General features: G+C 47.2%; 1 protein-coding gene across 4 annotated transcripts in view; it reads right to left on the reverse strand.

Moving 5' to 3' along the window:
* kazna (kazrin, periplakin interacting protein a) overlaps positions 1–22,224 on the reverse strand; it is a 309,866-nt gene that overhangs the window by 246,578 nt on the left and 41,064 nt on the right. For all 4 annotated transcript variants that reach the window (XM_064297865.1, XM_064297864.1, XM_064297866.1 and 1 more), the window contains one exon: positions 20,924–21,257. In XM_064297865.1, the coding sequence (XP_064153935.1) occupies positions 20,924–20,999 (76 nt within the window). In that variant the 5' untranslated portion in view covers positions 21,000–21,257. The remainder of the gene's footprint in view (positions 1–20,923; positions 21,258–22,224) is intronic.

The raw sequence follows: 22,224 nt of genomic DNA on the forward strand, positions 1-22,224 counted from the left end.
AGTACAGCTTTGATTTGGGACTGAAGCAGTGATTGCTTTATTTGGTGATAAAGAAATTAACCCAAAAACAATGGGAAATGCGAGTACCCAGTGATTACTGATAAATCAGCATGCAGAGCAATAATTGGTAAAAATGCTAATTGCCTTGTCCCCATCACAAAATAATCATTCAGAAATTCCCACGAAATTTCTATGTGGCAATGTGATAATTATTACAGTTCTAATTAAATGTAACTGGTAATTGCTTTTTTTAATAATTTGGCAATGCGGTTACTTGAACCGAAGGTATACATTCAGCTTTATTTAATCTTCACCGCCATTAATAATTGTTAGTGCTAATCTCACAGCACTTTTCCTCTCGCTTAAGTACTATAGGTGTTCTCGATTATTACTCTGCAGGAGCGCGGGCTGCAGTATGTCCGCACGATGATTAATGGCAGTAATAATCTCAGGAGAGGTCCATTCATTTTGCAATGCTGCTTAGTAGGCTGCATGTGTATTTGTCACTTTAATACCGTTTCTGTTACATCTGTTTCCTCATCCAAATTATATAGATACTTCCAGGCCAGTGGTGCTGGAGAGCCACAGGGTGTGCTGGCTTGTTGTTGTTACCCAAGACTAGAGTGGTGCGGCATCTTGTTTCTTGGGTCTGAATTGGTCGCTGATCTTCAGGCAAAAACAAAAACCGGCAGACTATGTGGCCCTCCAGGACCGGGATTGAGGATCACTGCTTTACACTTATCCTGTAATTGTTCATGCCAGTCACATAGGCGTCAATCAAACCGAGTGCCATAGCTTAATCTGAGAGAAGCACACAGACCTCATTTGGGACTAAAACTTTGTCCGTATATTAATGGTTGGGGCTAATAATGTTTAAATTAGGAGTTTAACCATTCAGGCTATAATGAGTGAAATATTTAATGTTTTATTTCAGCTGTGCATCGACTAAGAAAATATACAAAACAATTATCATTCCCTTATAAATCGCATTAACAGTACAGTTAATGCAATGAGTCATTATATATTTATTACTGGAAATAAGTCATTAGGGATTTGTTTTATCCCCCCACAATTCACTAGTAACTGCTCATGAAGCTATTTCGATATCACAATAAAGACAAGCAGTAAGACAAGCCAGCAGTATCTGAACAACAGCTCCAAGCAATTTCCCCATACTATGCGTGAGGTAGAACTGGGGGTTCCATCGATACAAACTGCCCTATTTCAAATAAACTATTTCAGAACAAATTGTAACAAACCCCCAAACCCCCCCCCCCCCCCCCCCCCGGAAATAAAATCTTAGTGTTTGGGCCACGGAATTGATTCCTGCTCCCTTGGACGTCACAGTTTAATGAAACAGATTATTAGAAGACCTGATCATTCATGCATCCATCTGAACACCGGTGCATTAGAAACGCGCAGTATTGCACAGGAATGAAAGCCAGACAGGAAAGATGTGATGAATTATGTGCAATGTGTTAGAGCTGGAGACATCTGTAGACAGGGCACTGCAGCACCTTCCTGTCTTGGGTCATGTTTTCCTGCCCCAGGGTGATGTTCTCTCAGCCGTCTGCGCTGGGGAAGTGAGCGAGAGGCGGTGAAGGCAATTTCTCTTCTGAAGAGTTACCAGCAGCCTGATTCCCCCCTTCCCCATGCCCACAGACACACACACACAAGCGCGCACACACACATACACACAGACACCCACACACACCCACAGACACACACATACACACAGACACAAGCGCACACACACACACAGATATACACACACACACACACACACACACACACACACACACACGCAATACCCACATTCACATAAAAACATTTGTATATACACGCACCTCACACTCATGTATACTAAGATGTGCACATGCACACATACTGTGTTTTCACAGACACACACATATTTATATGCAGTATGTGCATATACAAGACACTGAAGTATGCATGCAGACCCACAGAGATACTCACACACACAGGCATTCTTATGCTGAAGAACATACACACACACACACACACACACACACACACCATAATCTTCTGCTCTCCCCCTGCCTTTTCATTTCCTGTGCAACAGATGCGATTAGCATTGTTTAATGAGCTATACCAGCGCAATCCTGTATGCTCCTCACAGTGCACAGCCGTCTCCAGCAGTCCCTACAGACCATCGGTCGTCACGGATGATCGGTTTCTGCGTCTCGCGCTCAGGGGGCAGCCGAAAGAGGGCACGCCACGGACAGCCCAGCTCAGACCACGGAAGCAGAGAAGAGCACAACGACGTACAGAATTATTACAGTAACTCTGCAGCTGCCATAGAACTCCTCCATCTGAAGCTGGGTATAAGCAGAAGCCCAGCCTCTGAAGCTGGTTATAATTCTTCAGGCATCAGCTTGTTGTGATTTTCATTTTTTTTTTTCACACCATGTGACTCATTTGCCTCTCTCCCAGCATCCTTTGCCACCTTTTTGTGACATCACGATCATCATCATCTCTCCACTCCCAGGAGCTTTTGACTGCATCAACGGGATGTTTCGAACCAACGGCTCAACGTGAGAAATAGCAGGAGAATCAGACCTGGACTTTTCACCAACAAATGCAAAACAAACTACGTAAAAAAACGTGTCCATAATGTCCAGCAAAAGCGTAATTAAACCCAACCTGGTCAGTCCAAACCCAACAGCGATTCCTCCTGTGCCAATGCCAAGTTCCCGGCTTGCTTGGCGGGTGCAGGCCCTTTCGCCGCGGCCTGGTTTTAATTAAGCCTGTAGAGCGTGGGCGGTTTGGCGGGTTTGTGTCCAAATAGGCTCATTCATACGCTGCCAGGTCTGTAAGAAAGGCAGTGCCGGGTAGCTGAGCACTACGGCCCCCAGTCGCTGGTCCCACGTCAGGAGGGGGTGTACAGTGGGGCACAGGATGGCCGGTCCAGGGTCAGGGTCAGGGGGTGCAGCTAAGATGGCGCACCACAGGCAAACATCATCAAAAGAAGGGGCCACACTCCCTCCCCAAATACTCCCTGCATTAGTCCTAGCTCTGTAATACTGTCATTTTCAGCCGCTTCTGTGTTTTTCCACCTTTTAAGTTTATTGGCCATGTGCAATGAATGCACTGCAGTTCTTTTTCACGAGCGCTCATTTCAATAAATACAATACTGTTTTTCTCTCCTTGTTGTGCGGCTTATTTGTGAGGACATTGTTTGCATATACGAAGAAGTAGATGCTGCACAGCAGGAAATGGGAAGTGGTTTTTTTTTCCCCCGCTCCATTTTAATTTTTTTAAATATGCCCCTCTAAGGGAGCGAACCGGCTGATTCCTGACGGATAGTCAGCGGACGCCTGCTGATTCCCGGCCGGAGAGCCGCAGAAGCATATCAATGTTCGGCTCGGCGACTGACGCTTTCATTGCGGCAGGCTCTTTTCTCCCCTTGCAGCGCCGCCTTCAAAAATATCCGTGAATTTACAGCCCCGACTCAAAAGTTCGATTCCTCCTCCCCGGCGCGTATAAACAATGTCTTCTCCTTCACACCCTGATGCTAAACACTTGCTTTGATGGAAATTCATTGCCGGGGAGCGCGGATGATCTAGTGCTGAGCACCGGCAGGCTGGACGTGAGGGTCGCTCATTCGCGGGAGCCGGTCAGATAATGTCCCGCGCGCTCCTGCAGGAAACGGATTCTGGCTGCAAAAAAAAGTGCACCGGCTCGCCGTGGCTGGAATCCAACCTCCCTGATAGATAAGGGCTTTAAACTTGTGAAGCTTGATTATCGGAGCAGGAAATTGGATCGCATGAATCTTGCCTTGACAGGACAATTTCCATCTTTCACAATCCCAAACGGCGGAGCTCAGGGCTTATTAAACAGTTTACTGCTGCATGTAATGAAAAACAACTCGGAGCTGCTCAATACATAATTTTCCCGTTAAAGTTGTTCGGTTTCGGGTTGAATGCAAAGCTTAATATACCTTTTTATCATTAGACCCCAAAACGTCTATCTGTTTCTCCAAACCCTCTCTCTAGAACAGGGGAAATAAAATGCCGTTATCCCTTTCTAACAGATGCTAGATCATTAGCGGGGTGCACTGCTGCAGTTTCTGAGGGACGCTGGTTCATTTTTAAAAAACATGCGCACGTTCTCATCTGTCCTCATGCCAAGCAATGTACCAGCACTGCCTGTACCACAATTTTAAATATGCTTTTAAAATGAACAGTGAAATGAACTATAAAACAATCTGGAGATACAGGAGAGATTGGAGAGTTCAATTTCTAAACCCCAGCTGAACAGAGGGAACATATGAAGAAATCCCCCCATCCCCAACATACTGTACACATACAGGCACGCATGCCCACACACATGCACTCACGAGCATACATGCGCGCGCACACACACGCACACAGGCCCCTCCCACCTAAGTTCAGCCTGTCTGAACCCGCAGGGAAACTGGCACACAGCAGAAAAGGGACAGCCCAGCCCTCCTAATTCATGTCAGTGGGGTGACCCTGGACAAGGCCACAGAGGCATAATGCTATTCAGGCCACTCTAATTGAGGTTAAGTCCTCACTATCAGATAATAAGGTGCACTTGGAGGCTGATGCCTGTCCTGCCAGTGGAGAAGCACCCTCATCCCAGCAATACAACATGATTTAATGGAACAATTATGCCGTTAGAGCCAAAATGGAGACAAGGCGATCAATCATAAAATGCAGGAAGTTGGTTTTACAAGTGTTCACATTTATAAATGTTATACTGCATCTCGCCACACCGCTTTGAGTCTTCACAAGGTTTCTTTTCTTTGGGGGTGGGGGGGGGGTGCTGTAAATTTTTTAGGGGGGGGGCTCAGTGACTGGTCTTTGCAGTTCAGTTCACAGAAGCACCTGTGCATCTTAACCCAGAAACCCAGACCGCATTACTGCATTATGTCCTTCTGGGATTAAAACATCAATTTTATGCCCCAGTGGCAAAAATGCTGACAATTTTTCAGCCTCTTTTCTCCATGCATGAGTTCATCAGTCCTTAGGACCATATATAGAGAAACATAGCCGCCTTACTGTTTGCCCGACATCAAAAAATACATTTCTCTTCTTCACTGCTTCCAGTCTCTCAGCCACGTTTTCAGAAACAAATGGCCACTGCCAGCCAAAGGCTCTCACACTCGACTTATGGCAGCTGAAGAAGAGAGACGGAGGGAGAAGGCAAAGGCACATCGAGGCCTATAGCCGGAAACTATAACATTGGCCTCTTCAATGGGCGTCTTCTCCTGAGTTTTGGATATGTGTGGATATGCCCCGTCACCTGGGTTGAATACTGACCATGGCAGCGCCACCTATGGGCAGCAGCACCACAGTGCAGGGGATAAATGGCCATAGTGCCACCTAGGGGCGGTGGGTCTAAGTTGTCACCGATTCCCCCATGGGTCTCTGGTCAACCGGGCACCAGTCAGTTTCCTGTGTTAGCTGCAGCCAGAGAGCAGTCCTGCTCCCTCTAAAAGCACTTCTACTGGTGGACTGGAGAGCACAAAAGAAACAGCTCCACACAGGCACACACCTGACCAGTCCCAAATTTACATACAGGATGGAATGACTGGGAGAAAAAAAATTTACCAAGAAAATATAAGAATATTGTGCACTCAATTCATGTTTCAGCCAAACTAAAAAATCCTGTACTTAGCATAGCAGTGGATGTGTTGCCCTGATGAAGACTTCAAGTCGGAACCTTGGTAATAAAATTACAGAGTTTAAGTGTGCGGTGTTCATTTCTTCTATTAATAACAGTGGTATTAGCAACATCTCTTGATTTGACAGGTCACCTAAGTGAAAGTTAGCCTTTATAGTCAGATCACACACACACCTCAGTTGGCAATGGCCTGTGAAACTAATGAATACAAGTGTTTACCATTTAGACTTGCTGGAAGGAAAATGGAAACACAATCTGCATTTGAAAGAGTTGCATCAAAATGAGAGAACAATAGCTCCTCAGCACAAAGTAATATATTGTGAATAGTTTAATGGAAGCTAATAAATGGCGGCTAAAATGTTATACGAATTGAAGTAAGGTCATTTGTACAACCAAGCTAAAAATAAACTATTATTGCGCTGTTTTTGTGAGTTGTGAGAATGTTTTACAGCCACTGCACAACATCAATTGGCTTTGAACAAAGAGAACTATAATTTGAGCCTTAAATCATTTAAACCCCTGAAAGCTTCAGCAACAGTGTCTCTCACACGCTTTCTTTCTTTCTGTCATTTCCCTTGCATCTCAGACTCTTTCTCAAACATTTCTAATATTTCTCACCCTCTCCCATTTTCTTATATCTCCCCCTAACACACACTCCTCTCTATTTCAGTCCTTATTCTCCCCCCCTTTCTTAAGCTCTCCTCTCTCTTCCATCCTCCCTTTCTTGCTCTCATTTCATACCATCATCTAAATTTCTCTCTCTGACCTCCCTGTATCTCTCACTCTCTCCATCTCTCTTTCCTTCCCTCTATTATGTTATGTTCAGAGAACAAAAATGAATGTCTCAGATTTCCGAGTCTCCATTTGCAAAGGCTTGTCTTTCCATCGGATCAAAATCCTAAAAAAGAGCCCCATGTCCTGTATCTTATGCATTTAAGGGATATAAAGGAGTGTGTGTGTGTGTCTGTGCATGTGTGTGTTTGTGCGCGTGCGTGTGCATGTGTGTTTATAGAGGAGAGCAGCACAGTATCGGCTGCGGGAATAAAGATGTGATGCTCAATAATTCAGAGAGAGAAGGATGAGTGAGAGAGAGAGAAAGAGAGGGGGGTGAGATAGGGAGGGAGAGGAGAGAGGAGCACTTTTATCTCCTGTCTCAGACAGCAGGAGAAGCGTGCCTGAGCAGGAAGGCAGCATCACTAAATGAGTAACCAGTACCGGAGCACAAAAACTTGCAAAAACTAGCAAACCAAGACAACAAACAAACTGCTGTTTTTGTTTTTCATCATCAAAGGAAAAAAACTATCAGAGGAAAGGCAACTTGACATGTAAATCAGGTCTTGTTGTTCTATCTGCAGACAAGCAGACCAGTGGATGATGACGGTTGTAGTCTTTAATAAGTTATAGGGATATCATCCCTAGTGATCACAGAATTTGGCTTGAATTCAACCTCATTGCCAGTGCTTTTTGACTTATTACTGAGATTTTCTTTTTGCTCAGACAAAATTTTTTTAAAGTAATTTATTGTTGAAATTATTAAATGCTTTGCAGTTATACAGACTAATTATGCCTTACCACAATAATTAAAGTACAGTGATAGTTCATATTTGAATGTGAAAGAAAAATGTTTGTAGCCACCTTTATGAATAATGATTTTTGCAAATTCGCAATAGGTATATATTCATATTTACTGAAATTAATAATAATCACCTGGGTTACAAGTGCATTAATGCCCAAGCCAACAGCATTGCCTCACTTGGGAATCAAACCTGCAACCTTCTACCTTGCAAGACTACTTCCTGAACCGTAATATCACCATGCCAACCCTTTGTCCAAACCGCTCTATGGACACCTAACCGGGTTATTATTATTATTTTTTTAGTGGCTACCCAGAGACTTTCACATAATGCCAGACAGGTGTAATGGAACCCCAAACACCTGAGCTTTAACTACATCCGCTACACCAAACATCTGCAGTTCCCCCACATGGGCATCATTGAGCCAAGCAATCTTTATGATGTCACAAAGCGCAGGGAGGAGCAGGGAGGAATGAAGAGAGGGCGTGACTCTACACTCACTGACAGCTCTGGGTCACCTCAGGCCACCGGCGCACACAGAAAACCTGAGTTTTCCTGCTGACGCAGGCTGCCCAAATAGCCACAGCTACGCTCCGCTGGTGATCCATTCCCTGACAAACACCGCTCCTGTCACTTTGTACTTTTTTAGTAAGGTCGGAGGGCCGGGGGATAAGGGGGGGGGGGGTGGGTGCTGATTAGCCTGTCAACGGGTCGAGGACGTGTCTGGGGGGGGGTGTCAACCTAGCCTTCTCTGTGGGTCTCTGCTTATTTCTCACTTCAAAGGCTGCTGCCGGCTCACTTATTACACCCCCCCCACTCACCCCCTTCTCCTCCCAGTCCCATCCTCTCCCGCTCCCCAGAGAGAGGGCCAGCCAAAGAGATTGTCTGGATGAGAGTTGTCTGAGGTCTGTCAATCTCCCCCCGCCCCAAATCTTCAAGGCGGACAGCAGTGCCGAAATCCCACGTGGGACCTCGGAACCATATGATGGAGTGTCATCACACATCCCAGTGAGATCATCCAGTGGCCGTCTTAGAGGACAGCACACTCGGGATCCACAAAACGCACAGCAGCAGGAATGAGCCACGTCTGAAAGGACAAGTCCATGAAATGTGCTACATAGTGAATCAAAATAGAAGAAAATCCCCTTTTAATTTTTTCATTCATACCAGATTACTGGCACTCCAGTCATCTAGCCTTTTTCCTTTTTTTTTTTTTTTAAGACTTCTTTGGTTTGTCTTTGAACAAATTTTAGTTACAATCACATACATCTCCAAATAACAAGACACCTTAGAACTCAAAAAAATGTATCCGGCTGCAACTAGCGCCAAGCTACATTTGACTCAATATCAATCTCAGATAACATCTTAGCTCAAATTTAAAGTAACATCTACTCGAGACAAGGTAATACTTCATCCGCAGGAAAAAAAATTGCATCTGTGATTCTCTCAGGAATTCTCTCACTGACCACCACGAAAGAACTGGGACTCCATTTCCTACCCCTTCTAAATAAGCTGTCAATATACAATTGATATTATCATATAATTATCATATCAGTAATTTGAAACATGGTCTGATAGTGTGATATGTAGCTTTTTTTTCTTTCTTTCATTATCTTACTGATAGCACTTCACAATACTGTATGTGATCTATAATAAACTGCGAAGGATCTAGTAAAAGAATCAAAAGAGCTTTGCTCTCACTGTGGATGTCATCACCCTTCAGATGTTCCCTCCTCAAATGCAATTCTTCAGATCTCACACAGAGGGAAGAGGGAGGGGAATTCTGCGTCTCCCCGTTTGAAATGTCTTTGTGCATGTCCGCTCTCATTATTTAGACGCTCCAAATTAACTCCACTCCTCAGGGGCTAAGACCACTCGGGGAACTTCAGAGGACACAGAGAGAGGAGACCCATTTGGGGATTAAAAAAAAAAAAAAAAGGCCACCAGCTGAACGGTAACGAGGGGGGCTAACCCGTCACGAAGACCGACCCGTTTCACTCATTAACAGAACTCGGGGCCCGCGCACTCCTCCCTCCCGTCTGTCGGCTAAGGACGTCCTTTTTTGCGCAATGTTCTGTCGTTCAGGTGGCCCTTCAACCCGAAGCGCAAGCACTCCACGGATCTCTATGGCAACAGCATCATCTGGCAGCCGCTCCTGCGCTTGGCGCAGCGCGGGTTGCTACCGGACGCAGCTGCGCAGGAGGTTGAAGAGCGCGTGACGCATCACCGCCGCTGTCGTCTCATCTGAGCTCCACACATCTCCGTTAAAAAGACACTAATGTGATAATGACATGCTCATTACTGCTGTATCCTGAGGGGCAGCCTGCCCTAAATTAACCCCCTACCCCCCCAAGCCCACATCCTGCCTGGCCCCACCAGCAGAGATATCATAAGGTCACAGGTAACTAATGATCCTGTGACAATCCCAAGGAGCATAAAAGCTCTAATAATAGGGAACTGTTTAACAAATGGTGTTACTCTGCCTCACCAGAGGCTTTTCATCAGTAGGATTAAGAAACTTTTTTCCAAATTTCTTGGAAATTATGTGCTTCTCCTGAGCTTTATCCCCTCAGATATGATTCACCATATCGTAAGGGTCTGGTTAGGTTTTTCATTGCTTGCAGGTATTCTACAGCAAGGCAAGGTGTTGGGAAGCAGCCAGCCAGCACAAGGATTCAACCCTGAATATACTTTGTTTTATATATATATATATATATATATATATAGACTGCTCATTTCACACCAACATACAGCACTGCTTGGAGATATCGCACAACTGTCTTTAAGGCTAGCTTTGATATAAAATAAATGAGCCTGCACACATTAATGCAGTCTGGTACGCTCGCACAATCCCCAGTGGGATTTCCATTAGGAATTCTGGGGGCTAAAATGCCAGCAAGGAACAATTTATCTGGATCAACTGTGACATTCTGTACCCGTCTTGCCTCCCTGGGTCAGTACTGTTAAAACAAAAAAAACCGTCCATGAAATAATGTAGATTAAAAAGATAAACAAACACTAGCTTTTTCTCCGTAAATCATGCTTGTGAAAGTTCTGTGTGAGAAGCGCTATAGATAACAAAATTGATTTGATTTGATTGGATGATTTAGCCTGCGGTACTTGAGCGTCTCTTCTGAATCTTGATCTTCCAGAGACGTCTGCCTCCAACAGAAGTGGGCAGTCTTTCGCCGACAGATCATTAGTACTGTTCCTCCCCCACACGGCTAAGGGAGGGTTTGTCCTGCAAGGTCTCCGGCTGACCTACCGTACCTACATTTACGTCATTTACCTCACCGAGCTCATGGAGCACCCCATTTGCTCACCCACCCCCAGGGTCTAATTGGATCAAATGAAAGTGTTTCCATTTTATTTCCCATTTGGGCCTTGCCGAAATGCAGTTTCACAGATGCCGCTGTAATTGTCAACGTGTTATTACTTTGCAGTTAATCATCGAGCCAAAATTTTATCTTCACCTCATTGTTCTGTTTTCGTTCAATCGTTCCGTTCGGCTCAGTTAGCACAACGTCCCTGACAAACTGACAGATTGACCGTCGCATTACTCTGACTAATTATGAGAGTATGTTACGATGTCTGTTACTAAGGCATGGGCTATTCACCTAAGCATTCAGCCGCGGTTATATAACTGCAAAGCTAACTTTGCATTAGCACATTTATGTCAATATACCCCCTCCCAACTCTCAGAATTTCATTCTGGTTGCAGCGTGAACGTACGCTGGTGTGAATTTTGTTTTTTTTCTGTCTTTATTCTGGGTCTCTTCCTTTGTTCAACCCAAAATCCATTTCACATGTAGCGAAACATTAATGGGATGTGAAGCCAGCAGTGGGTGCACCCTTGAGGAGCAGATGCGGAGTTTTAATGTCGTACGCCGGCGTTTTAGAAAAATCTGGCACGGCCAAGCTTTCAGCACAATCCTTAAAAAAAAAAATTTATTTAAAATTTTTAAAAAAGCACGGCTCCAGCCCCAGAGCCTTCAGCGCATAACCCATCATATTCAATCGCGCTAAACTGAAGCCATCACAAGCGCCACTGCGGCACCCGTCCCCGAATTTACATTTTAACGCCCATCAAGCCTCATTTATTCAGAAACGCGCTCGCTTCAGATGGTGACCGTTAGGCTTCTCATTAGCTTTCCTAATTGCCTGGGGAATAAGATGTAATTCCTTTGCAACTGAAAAGATTTACAAGGGCTGCGAGCAGCGGGATCACAGCAAAACAGAAACACACTTGAGGGCCCCGTGTGTTATGGATTACTGTGGCAGTGACCTGAGTTTAAGCAGTGCACCTTCCCCTTCCCCGCAAGGCCGCATCAACGCGAGGGGTCCATCTGCGGGGGCTATTGAGAGAGAGCTAATGTGAGCCCTGCAAGACAACACAGTCGTCTGTGCCACTGGTTAAATTTTAAAACTGGTTACGCGTTGGTTATTAAATATTAAAAAAGACAGAGTGGGTAAGACAGAGGGGCCAAGAGAGCATGAGAGAGAGAGTGGCAGAGATAGAGAAGGGGGAAAAAAATCTCTACCTCTATTCAAAGTAACAACTCAGAAAGGATCCGTCTTACTGGGATAGGGACTCCCAGTATCACTTGCTGCAAGGCAGAGTATGTAGCAGTTTGCCAGTATGATATCAAATAATGACACAGTATATACCAGTGTCCCAGAGTGATATCAAATAATGACACAGTGTGTAGCATTGTGCCAGAATGATATCAAATAATGACACAGTGTGTAGCAGTGTATCATAATGATATCAAGTAATGACACAGTATGTATCAGTGTGCCAGAATGATATCAAATAATGACATAGTATGTACCAGCGTCCCGGAGTGATATTGAATAATGGCAGAGTGCATCTACTAGTGTGCCAGAGGGATACTGAGTAGGCAAGAATGTCATTACATTGCCCGTAGGATAAGCTGGTTTATAGTGCTGTTGTTTTTGTTATTATCACTTTCATTACCGCTGTATCATTTATTAATGAACCCACCACCCGCTCCAAACCCCTTGCCATTACATGCCTTTCTTTGGCAAAACAATATCCAGGGTTTGTCACTCCTATAAAGCAGATTTAAAGTGAAGCGGGAGAGAGAGAGAGGGAGAGACAGATGCAGAGTGATGAGCGATCACGTCCCGTTTTATCACCAGCTGGAGGACGTACTATTTATCAGCCCCGTTTAATAGGATGAGCTATTCTCTGCAAGTTACACTTTGCTCTGGTCTGCGATCGTGCGGCCCCGATAAGAGCCTGAACTCAGAGAAGGCCTTTTCAGCTTCCTTAGCACATCACTCTCCTTAGGACCGAGACAGGCAGAGGTGACCCCACCACACACACACACACACACACACACACGTACATGCATGGACATACATGTAAAACATGCACCACCAATGTGCAAATTTACTCAAACACACACATAAACGTGTGTACACATGCATGCGCTGACAAATATTCATACTCATACACTTGAATGCATGCACACCATGTGTACATTTACGCACGCACACACATGCATATGCACACATACAGACATCATAAGAAACGAACAGACGGAGGGCTGCATCGATGTCAGCTCGCCGCGGCGGGAACTTAGCGGGTGTAAGCGAGAGAGCGACCACCAGATGCGCAAGCGCCGCTCTCCAGGGAGGTAAGACGATCCCCCCATGATCCTCCCTGCGGGGCGTACAGACCGCGATGGCCTCCGCTATCACCTGACTGCAGCAGGCAGGGGGGCACTGGTGCAGACGGGCGGCTTACCCTCATCCGTCTCTGCCCTCCGTTAGACTGAACACAGCCCAGCTCTCCCCCTCGCTACACTCCAGCCCAAACTCCACGCTCCGCTCGCACCGCGGCTGCCCGGAACGCAAGCAGGACCGGACTGGGCCGTTCTTTCAAGGGGAACAAAAACGACTGTTGTTCCATTAAAAACAGAGAATGTTTTTCTCTTTGGGGTTAACCTTCCGTCAAGTCCAAGTGGGGAAAAAAAACTAAAAGAAAAACGAGGCCTTTGTGCCGCCATTTTGTATAAAATGGTAATTTGATGATTATTGCTGTTTGTGGCCATTAGAAATATCATGGCCATTTTCACAAAGGATGTTTGCTGTAGTGAAAGTGTTATTAGACTGTGTTCATCATTGATACACTCATATAACTTTAATGATTCATTCTTTCCAAACCATTACATTTCGGTCCACTTTTTCTTTCTTTTAAGCGTTTATATAACTGGACAACCAAGTAAATAAATAAATAAATAAAAGTACTGTTGTTCTGGAGAGGTGCTTCTTGCCGTTTATTCACCACAAACGATGCATTGTCCAGCTGTACCTAAATCTAAACGCACTGCAGACCCACAGGGTGACTCACCGAGCCCTTCCACGCGATTAGTCAGCCACTCACCTGCATGAAGCGCAGGCGAATCACGTGTCTGAAATAAACCCCCGCGGGGTCAGCGCACCGCACGTAGGTTTTTGGAATGCGCCAGAACCAAACATGAGATGTGCCGCAGTGGTGAAACAAAAAAAGCAGGTGATGTTAGACGTGTGCGGGGGGGGGGGGGGGAACGGTGAAAGGGGGGAGGGAGGGGGAGGAAAAAAACCACCTGCAGCTTCCTAGTCGAGCCTGTGTAAGCAAAACGGGGCTCAGAGCTCCATTCCAACAGCTTCCTTAACTGGGCCATTTATATTCACCTTCTCTGAGGGAAAGCGCTGGCGGGTTCAGCAGAATGATAAATAGCCCTTTCCACTCCGTTGCTCCGTTGTTACTCTGATGCCCAGACAATGTTGTCATACGTCTGAGCAAGTCAATAGGAAACCCTGAACCCAGAGCACTGTGCTACAGCTGTTCTGCAGTGCTATTCAATGGCAATAATCAGGAAAGTTATCTTGTAAATGTAAAGCTCTGCAGATATTCACAAAGGAATACAGGTGAGAAAGCAAAAGGAGTAGGTGTCCTTAAATCCTGAGCAGAGAAAATTAAATCATATCGCTTCTGATCTCTTACTCGACCATATATTTATTTTAAATAACCCGGAAAAATAACACTTAATTTGAAGAAAACTAAAATCTTTCATGGGCTCTTCAACGAGACTTACAAGTTCGTACCACTGAGCACGCCAATAACTACTCTTTGACGTTTCCAACCGCTGTTGAAAGGAAAGGTGCAGATTTTTTTCCTAGGGAACCTTGGTAAACAATGAGATGCCGATTGGTGGGATTGATTTGAAGTACGCGCACTGTGTGAATGAGAGACAGCTGCACAGCGATGTCTCGAGGGATGTCGTATGCAGAGAGACCGAACGTGGAATACACAGGTGAAACATGTTTCATTTATCTTATCCCACCAGTCTGACATTTGAGCCATGTTGTTTCACTTGATTGTGACCAAGCCTTCCATCTCACTACTAAATTCAAGCAGGATTTGTTTGCAAAGCATGATGGGGGTTTTGGATCGCTTTGGGGGCAACTGACCTTCTTTCAGAGTAGTAGGTGAAAAAGAAAAATGTCAGGCTACTCAAAAGGCTGTGACAACTTCACTTCAGGTATAGACTAATGCAAAATAGAGTACGTCACGCAATACACACACACACACAAAACACACGTTATCAGAGAGAAAGTTCTAAATATTTTGAATATTATTCTCTATCAGAATGAACACCATTTGAAGACAAATCCAACATTTACACGAGAACAAAAAATAATTTTCAGCCACAATGCAACTGAGACAATGTGAATCAAATACTGATAACAGCATAATTTACATACAGTTGTGTTTGAATGCATTTTAAAGCAAAAATTTCAAGAAGTTATTTTATTTTTATTTTTTGTCAATTTATCACTCTCATGACCAAGCATGGTTAATTCAAACTATCGACCAGTGAGCTTTGGTATTTCCATATTCTACATATAGTTCTACATTTCTATGGCTTTCCAGTATTATTCTCGCCTCCTTACAAGACTTCAGAGGATTTTAAACTCCTCTGTGTGACCAGAAAATCCTAAGCCCAGACACCAAACCAACAACCTCACTGACTATACACAGCACCGCAAATAAAAATAAATAATAATTTAAAAAAACTCAAAACCCAAATTCAAATACCATAAACACATGTCAGAAAAATATATTTAGTGAAACTGGAATTGCATGCATGTGTCAACCAGAGACAGGCCAGTAGTGTCATAGTCTCTCTTCTGAGCAAAAATGAGTATCAGCTTACCTTAATGCTCAGTGTGTAAAATCTAACCGAAGCTTGAAATGATGTGCAGGAACTGTGATTGAAGCCCTAGCAGGGAGAGGTACTGAGACGGAAAATAACTGGTGGCTCTGAAATTATTGCGTAAACATAATTCTGGATTATTCACCGAATTGCTTTATCAATACAAGTGAAGGTCCCTTCAGAACACATTGTATTCGTACATTGCTTTATTTTTCAGTGCTCACTCCCCATGTGCTACATCGCTGCGTTATTTCCAGCCCATCAAAAACAAAAACATTCACTATTAACGGGTTCCGCGCAATCCGATGCCTCACACGGAATATTAACAACCGCGCCATCGCGCTCAAAAAAGCACGGCGCCGTGCTCATGCATACCAAATGCGGGAGTTACTGACTGACGCTAAAGAGTCAATGAAAACGCGGAGCGCAAAGAGCATTATTTATCAAACGCGTCCCCGTTACTCAGAGGGGCGGAGCCAAGCAAATTCCGAAACGCTACAGCTTCAGCGAACCTTGATAAACATTGGAAGCATTCGGATTCGATGTCTGAGAGACATGGCAGGGTATTCACAGAGACATAGGGCTCCAACAGTACCGCATAGCCTCTATTTTGATTAAAAAATTTTTTTTCCCTTTCCTTCTTTTAAGAAGTTGCAATAGAAAAGAATGTATCGGATAGAAAAATGAATGTAACACAAGACAATTGGATAAGAAGGTATGCTAAATGTCAATAGTGTGGTGCATTTTGGGTTGACCTCCAGTGCCCTCTTTGACAAGAGCATGACACCTTTTAGTGCCGAGAAGTCAAAGGGTGTCGATAAACTGCCAACTTCATACGGAATAAGAGAACGGCTGTATCTTCAGCCTTTAGGGCAGATGAGACAGCTTCTTCATTTGTAATGCAGCTGTGTGTTATAGAGAACATTGAATACCCCCCCCCAAACCCCATTCCTTCACCCCCCACAAAATAAAAAAGTAAAGGCCAATTCTGCAGGATTAGCCCAGGAGACATAGAGCTGGAGAGAGAGAGAGAGAGAGAGCTCTGCTCAGGCTGGCTATGGGAACAGAGCGCACCCCTCCCCAAAACCAGCAGCCCGTTGGCCTGGCCCTGCGCATCCCTGCGATAGGGTAAAGTGTTATACTGCCCTGCAGAGTGCTCGGCGCACCGAGAAGGGAAACAAAGCCGCTCCTGATAAAATCTCCATTAAGGATGCGCTCGGGAGATTAAAAGGGAAGAGGGGCCGTAGTTTCTCAGGGAAGCTTAACTCTGCTTTATCGTGCCATCGCGCCGCAGTCGTCTAATTACGATGTCGGGCGGATCCGTTTCCATCGATACGCGGCGGGGCCCGCGGTCCGCGGCGCGAAGGAACACGGTCGCGGTTTCGTCCTCGCGCGCTTCCGAGCGACTTATCAAAAAACGCCGCGCTTCCCGCGCCGGGCCGATACCATCGGGTAATCCTAAATTGATTTTAAGTAATGAAACATCTTGTTTGCCGTTTGCCGTGAGCTAATTCTCGTGTTTACGACAAGCCGGGCGATTCTGAACCAGACCGAGTATCTGTTCAGACTGAATTTATTATTTAATTACAAGACTGAGCTCTTGCGGCGCACAACAGTCCCAAGGTTTTAATGTTATTGTTCCGGTGTAATAAAAAAGAGAAGCAATAGATGTTCGGAGTGTATATAAAATAAGAATCCCCCTGCGTGTTTTATAATTGTTGCCCAATACTGGTAATATCCGGGGCGAGTACCCACGCACAATGAACTAAAATGCTTCGGTTTCAGCTGAAAACGTATCACCTGCCGCAGAATCACAGCGCAGTCTGACAGCGATACTAAGGTTCACAAGGCGGTGTGGAAGGGTGCGACACCTTTGGGATTCATCATTATCTTCCTCCCTTGCCTGTCAAATGGTGGTTTTATATTTAGACTGCTGACATGAAAGACTTAAAGTGTCAAAGCCAGCCCTACTGCCAGGGCATCAGGGCACAGGTTTAGACAGCGTGTGACAGCACGGGGGGGGGGGGGGGGGTTTGCACCCCCACAGACAATGGGGGAACAGGGCGTTGCCTTTGCCCTGCCGCCTTGCTCACTAAAATTACAGTTAACTACCGCCTGTCGCGCGTGGGAAAACCATCCGATTTAAAATTCACGTCACAGGAAGTAGCGGCGCCGTAGTTCGGAGTTAGGCAAACCGCCTTTCATGCCTTCTGAAAGGGATGACAGGTGCACAGCGCGAATGCTTCTTTTTAGTGTCACACGGGGCACAGCGTGCACAATACAATTTAAATAAAACAAAAGTTTAACGGAAACGAGAGTCCGGGGTGACTCTGACCTGTGACCGGCGGTCCGTTTTATGGAACAAAGAGAAGACACCTTTGTTCAGGTGTCAGAAGCTGATGTCCAGGCAGCTTAGCGCACCGCAGTGCAGACACAGGTAAGCCGATCCTGCCTCCCGCTTCCTTTCTGAGCGTGCACATGCTCCCGCTTCCTTTCTGAGCGCGCACACGAACGTGCGCTCGCCTCTGAAGCAGGTGGATTCCCCACCACTTCTGATCACACCCCAACTCACACCACGGTGCTGGCCTCGCGTAGACAGGAAGACGGAGGAAGACACTTGGCATGCAGGTGGTCTTTTGCGAGGGCCTGATTGACCAGCGAGGGTCGCTGGGGCGTGATGAGATGATGTAATCCCTGCCAGCTGAAAGCCTCCCATCCTTGGGCGACATGAGAGCCAGTTGTGCGTCACCCTGCAGGGCTGCCAGCTTCAGTCAGCACCTGATACCAGACTGAGGGGCTCATCCGTGCACTAGAGCAGTGCCTTAACAGATACCAGACTGAGGGGCTCATCCGTGCACTAGACCAGTGCCTTAACAGATACCAGACTGAGGGGCCCTTCCATGCACTAGACCAGTGCCTTAATAGATACTAGACTGTGGGGCCCATCCATGCACTAGAGCAGTGCCTTAACAGATACCAGACTGTGGGGCCCATCCATGCACTAGAGCAGTGTCTTAACAGATACCAGACTGTGGGGCCCATCCATGCACTAGAGCAGTGCCTTAACAGATACCAGACTGTGGGGCCCATCCATGCACTAGAGCAGTGCCTTAACAGATATCAGACTGTGAGGCCCATCTGTGCACTAGAGCAGTGCCTTAATAGGTACTCCACTGTGGGGCCTGTCCGTGCACTAGAGCAGTGCCTTAACAAAATGAACCACAATTTTTTTTAACAATAAATAAATGTTGTGGTAAATAAACTTTCTCCAAGAGGCGCTGAACCGTTTGGCACTGAACTACAAGCGAGAATCTCGCAAGTTAGGATTAAGTCAAAGGCAGCCCAGGGAGGGAGGAGGTAGGCCCAGGCATGGGACGGGTGGGGTAGGGGGTAAAGACAGCACAAGACAGCTGGAGCTCGCAGGGCCTTGGGTACCAAGCTTCTGCCTCCAGCCAGTACCCCCAGAGCACTAATACCCAAACCTGACCCCCAAGGCCAGTAAAACTGCTCGTTTTCGCAACCTGATTAGCATCGCTGTTTGGCCAGAGATCCGACTCGCCTGGCGTCCCAGGTTTAAATCCATGATTTAAGTCCCTGAATAGTGGGGAGAAAATAAAAACTAGCAGTACTACTGTCCTCAAGAGCCCAATTTACTGTAAGTATCTCTGCCCAACGGTCCTTGGACTGACTACAACAGTAGCACCCCAGACTGCCTTACCACTGCACCAGCTAACAAGGGCTGGATTTACTGACAGCGAAAGCAGTAATGATTTTAACATGAAAACAACAGCCTTCACAGAGTTACCCTGTCATAAGCACACACAATATTTATAATAACCAACATGTGATAATGAACCTCAATTTTCCCATTAAATTACTGTCAGATTATGCCTGCTTGCTACCTTTGTAATTTTTACATAATAAATACATACTTACACGCACACTTGCATGCACGTTTGCACACATACGCACATGCACGCACACAGGCAGACACACAGACACACACACACTCATGCATACTTGTGCTGGGTCAGTACACTCTTTCTATGCTCCTGGTGTTGCGGGCATTAAAAACATTTGGACACAGCAGCCGATTGGACGGAGTGAAATGGCGAAACCCTGGCAAACGAGTAGAGGAACAGAGAGACTGCCAAAACGAGAGGGGGGCGCGTGAGAGGAGCAGGGGGGGATCAGGCATGTCACAGTCCTGCCTGTCACAGTCCCTCCGCCCCCCCCCCCCCCCCCAAAACCAGGCGAATCCATGCACAGGCAGGGGTAATGCTGCTGCGCGAAGTAAAGAGGAGGGCTGTTACCGCGCCGGAGATAAATCCCCCAGTAATGTCTCTACAGCCCAGCAGTACGGCACACTTCTGAGTAAACACGGCACGCCTCCCCCGCCCTGCTCCCCCCCCCCCTGCTCCTGTCCCCCCGCCCTGCTTCCCCCCCAGACACCCGCAAGCCGCTAACACGCTACGGAGTCTATGTTGAAACAAGAAGACTTGAAAACCCAAGTCCCTCGTAGCCAGTTCGAGATTGCACATTTCATCTTCTCAGCAACAGAAACACAACCCCCTTCCCCCACCCCCCCGGCCCCTTCCCCCTCCTCCCCGCCCCCCGCTTCTCTCCCTGCCTGCATGCCCGGTAAAAGCGGGGATAAATCACAGAACGCTACATTATTGGTGTGTCTAGACCGGCAGATGACCTTATTCCGCTCGATTCATAAGGTTTTATGTCTGGCGTAGCATTCGACACCCCCCCCCCCCTTTACGCGGCTGACAGACGCGCTCCCTTAAGTAATAGCTGCGGTGGGCTGTTCGGCTTTATGGGCGCGAGAGCGCCGCCTGCCCGGCGATATAAACCCGCAGCCCCCTCAGGTGCAAAGTTTTAGTGCTCCCATCTCCACAGCGCGCGCTGTGCCTCGCCGAAGATTTAAAACCCGCACGCCTCCCAGACGCTCCAATGGCACGGGAGGCGCAAGTCCACCTCCCCCTCCCCTCCCCACCCCACCCCCGGTCCCACAGCAAATCATGTCCACACAATAAATATTTAAAATTCTTGTCTGTCAACACTTCTAAGCCATCGCTTTTTTTTTTTTTTTCCCCAAAGCCACCAGAAGGCAGCGCTTGGCAGCCCGATGGACGGTCCTCATCCTATAGCAGTTCCGAAAAAGCACGATTTGTAAACTTGAAAAAGCACACCCGTGTGGGACGTATGGCAACCTGGGAGCCCACCCCTCCACCCCCACTGCCCCACCGCTCAAAATACTCGTACACAAGCGGGAGTGAGACACCGAGCGTGTGAGGGGCGGAGAGATGGCGAATGGGACATCCCAAGTCGTGCAGGGCAGGGCAGGGCGGAGGCGGGGGAGATGAGAAGCTGAATTTGGCTGTGAGATGGGGTCGGGACAGGGGGAAGGATTTGGGGGTGGGGGGGCGCATCACCGGTACTCACTGGCTTGCATGAGCTGCCCCTGGCGGCCGAAGACCTGGGAGAAGGTAGCCGGGCTGCAGGTGAGGGTGTCCTCCATGGCTGGGCGGGGCGTGGCACGCGGGCGTGGACGGGGCGTGGACGGGACGGTGAAGGTCGGCAGTGCGTCGCCCTGGTGACAAGCTGGCTTCCTGCCCTCCCCTGGGAGTGCCCTGGTCCTTTTTCGGCAGGGGGCTGGGGGCGTCCGGGCTCTTCCTCTGACAGCAGCGAGCGGTGTGCGGCGGGGCGAAGTCCGTTCCCCCCCGAGCCCCCTCTTTCAGCTCTATGGCACCTCTGTGCACCCCTGGTCCCCGAGCTCCTGTTACACAACAAACAGAGAGTCAGAGAGAGAGAGAGAGAGAGAGAGGAATTACGGAAAAATGGCCAGACTGCGGAGGAGCTGTGTATGGTCTTCCCTCTCAGAGAGAAACAGGGGGTGTGTGTGGAGACAGAGAGAGGGATAGCGAGCGCGCGTGTGTGTGTGTGTGTGTGTGAGAGAGAGAGTGAGAGAGAGAGAGAGACTCTAATGCCCTGCCTGATAGCTGCTTGCTGCTGCTCAGTAAATGCACTCTCAGTTTCTGCTTAGCTGACAGTCTCTCCTGCAGCCTTGCTGCTCCTGCTGCTGCTGCTGCTGCTGCTGCGCTGGGGAGAGAAGCTGGTGGAGCCTCGAGCAGGTGAGAGAAACAGCTGATCCCAGGGCAGCCTCCTCCTCTTCTGCGCTCTCTCTCTCCCTCTCTCTCTCTGTCTCCCTCCCTCCCTCCCTCGCTCCCTCTCAGATAAGCAGCAACTCTGAGAGGGGGAGGATGTGGGAGGGAAATGAAAAGGGGTGCAATGTCAAGCTCTGTTGTTATCACAATCCCCCGTGTTCAGCATGACCCCCTCCCCTTTCTCTATCCCCCCCTCTCTCTCTCTCTCGGTCATACCCTATTTTGCTCCCCTCTCCTGTCTTTCTTGGGTACTCCCCTCCCTCCCCCCCCCCCCCATGTACTCTCTTGCTCTCTCTCTCCCGCACCCTCCCTCTCTCCCTTAGTCATTAGCTGTGGCTCAGGCAGTTGTAAGCCCCCCCCCCCCTTGAGAGAAAACTGTGTTACAGTAGCTGGTGCTGGAATTGCTGCTCCAGCTCTCTGTATTTGTTCCCCCATGGGACAGGTTTTGGAGCGAGGAGGGGGGGGGACATAAAGGTGTTGATTCTGTCATTATTTACGAACGAGCAGAAGCTTTGCGGAGACAAACCGGGATAACTAAGCCCATTTCACGTCCTCGGCCTATGGACAAATATCTAATCA

This window comes from Anguilla rostrata, chromosome 11 (assembly GCF_018555375.3).
Source record: "Anguilla rostrata isolate EN2019 chromosome 11, ASM1855537v3, whole genome shotgun sequence".
Taxonomy (NCBI): domain Eukaryota; kingdom Metazoa; phylum Chordata; class Actinopteri; order Anguilliformes; family Anguillidae; genus Anguilla; species Anguilla rostrata.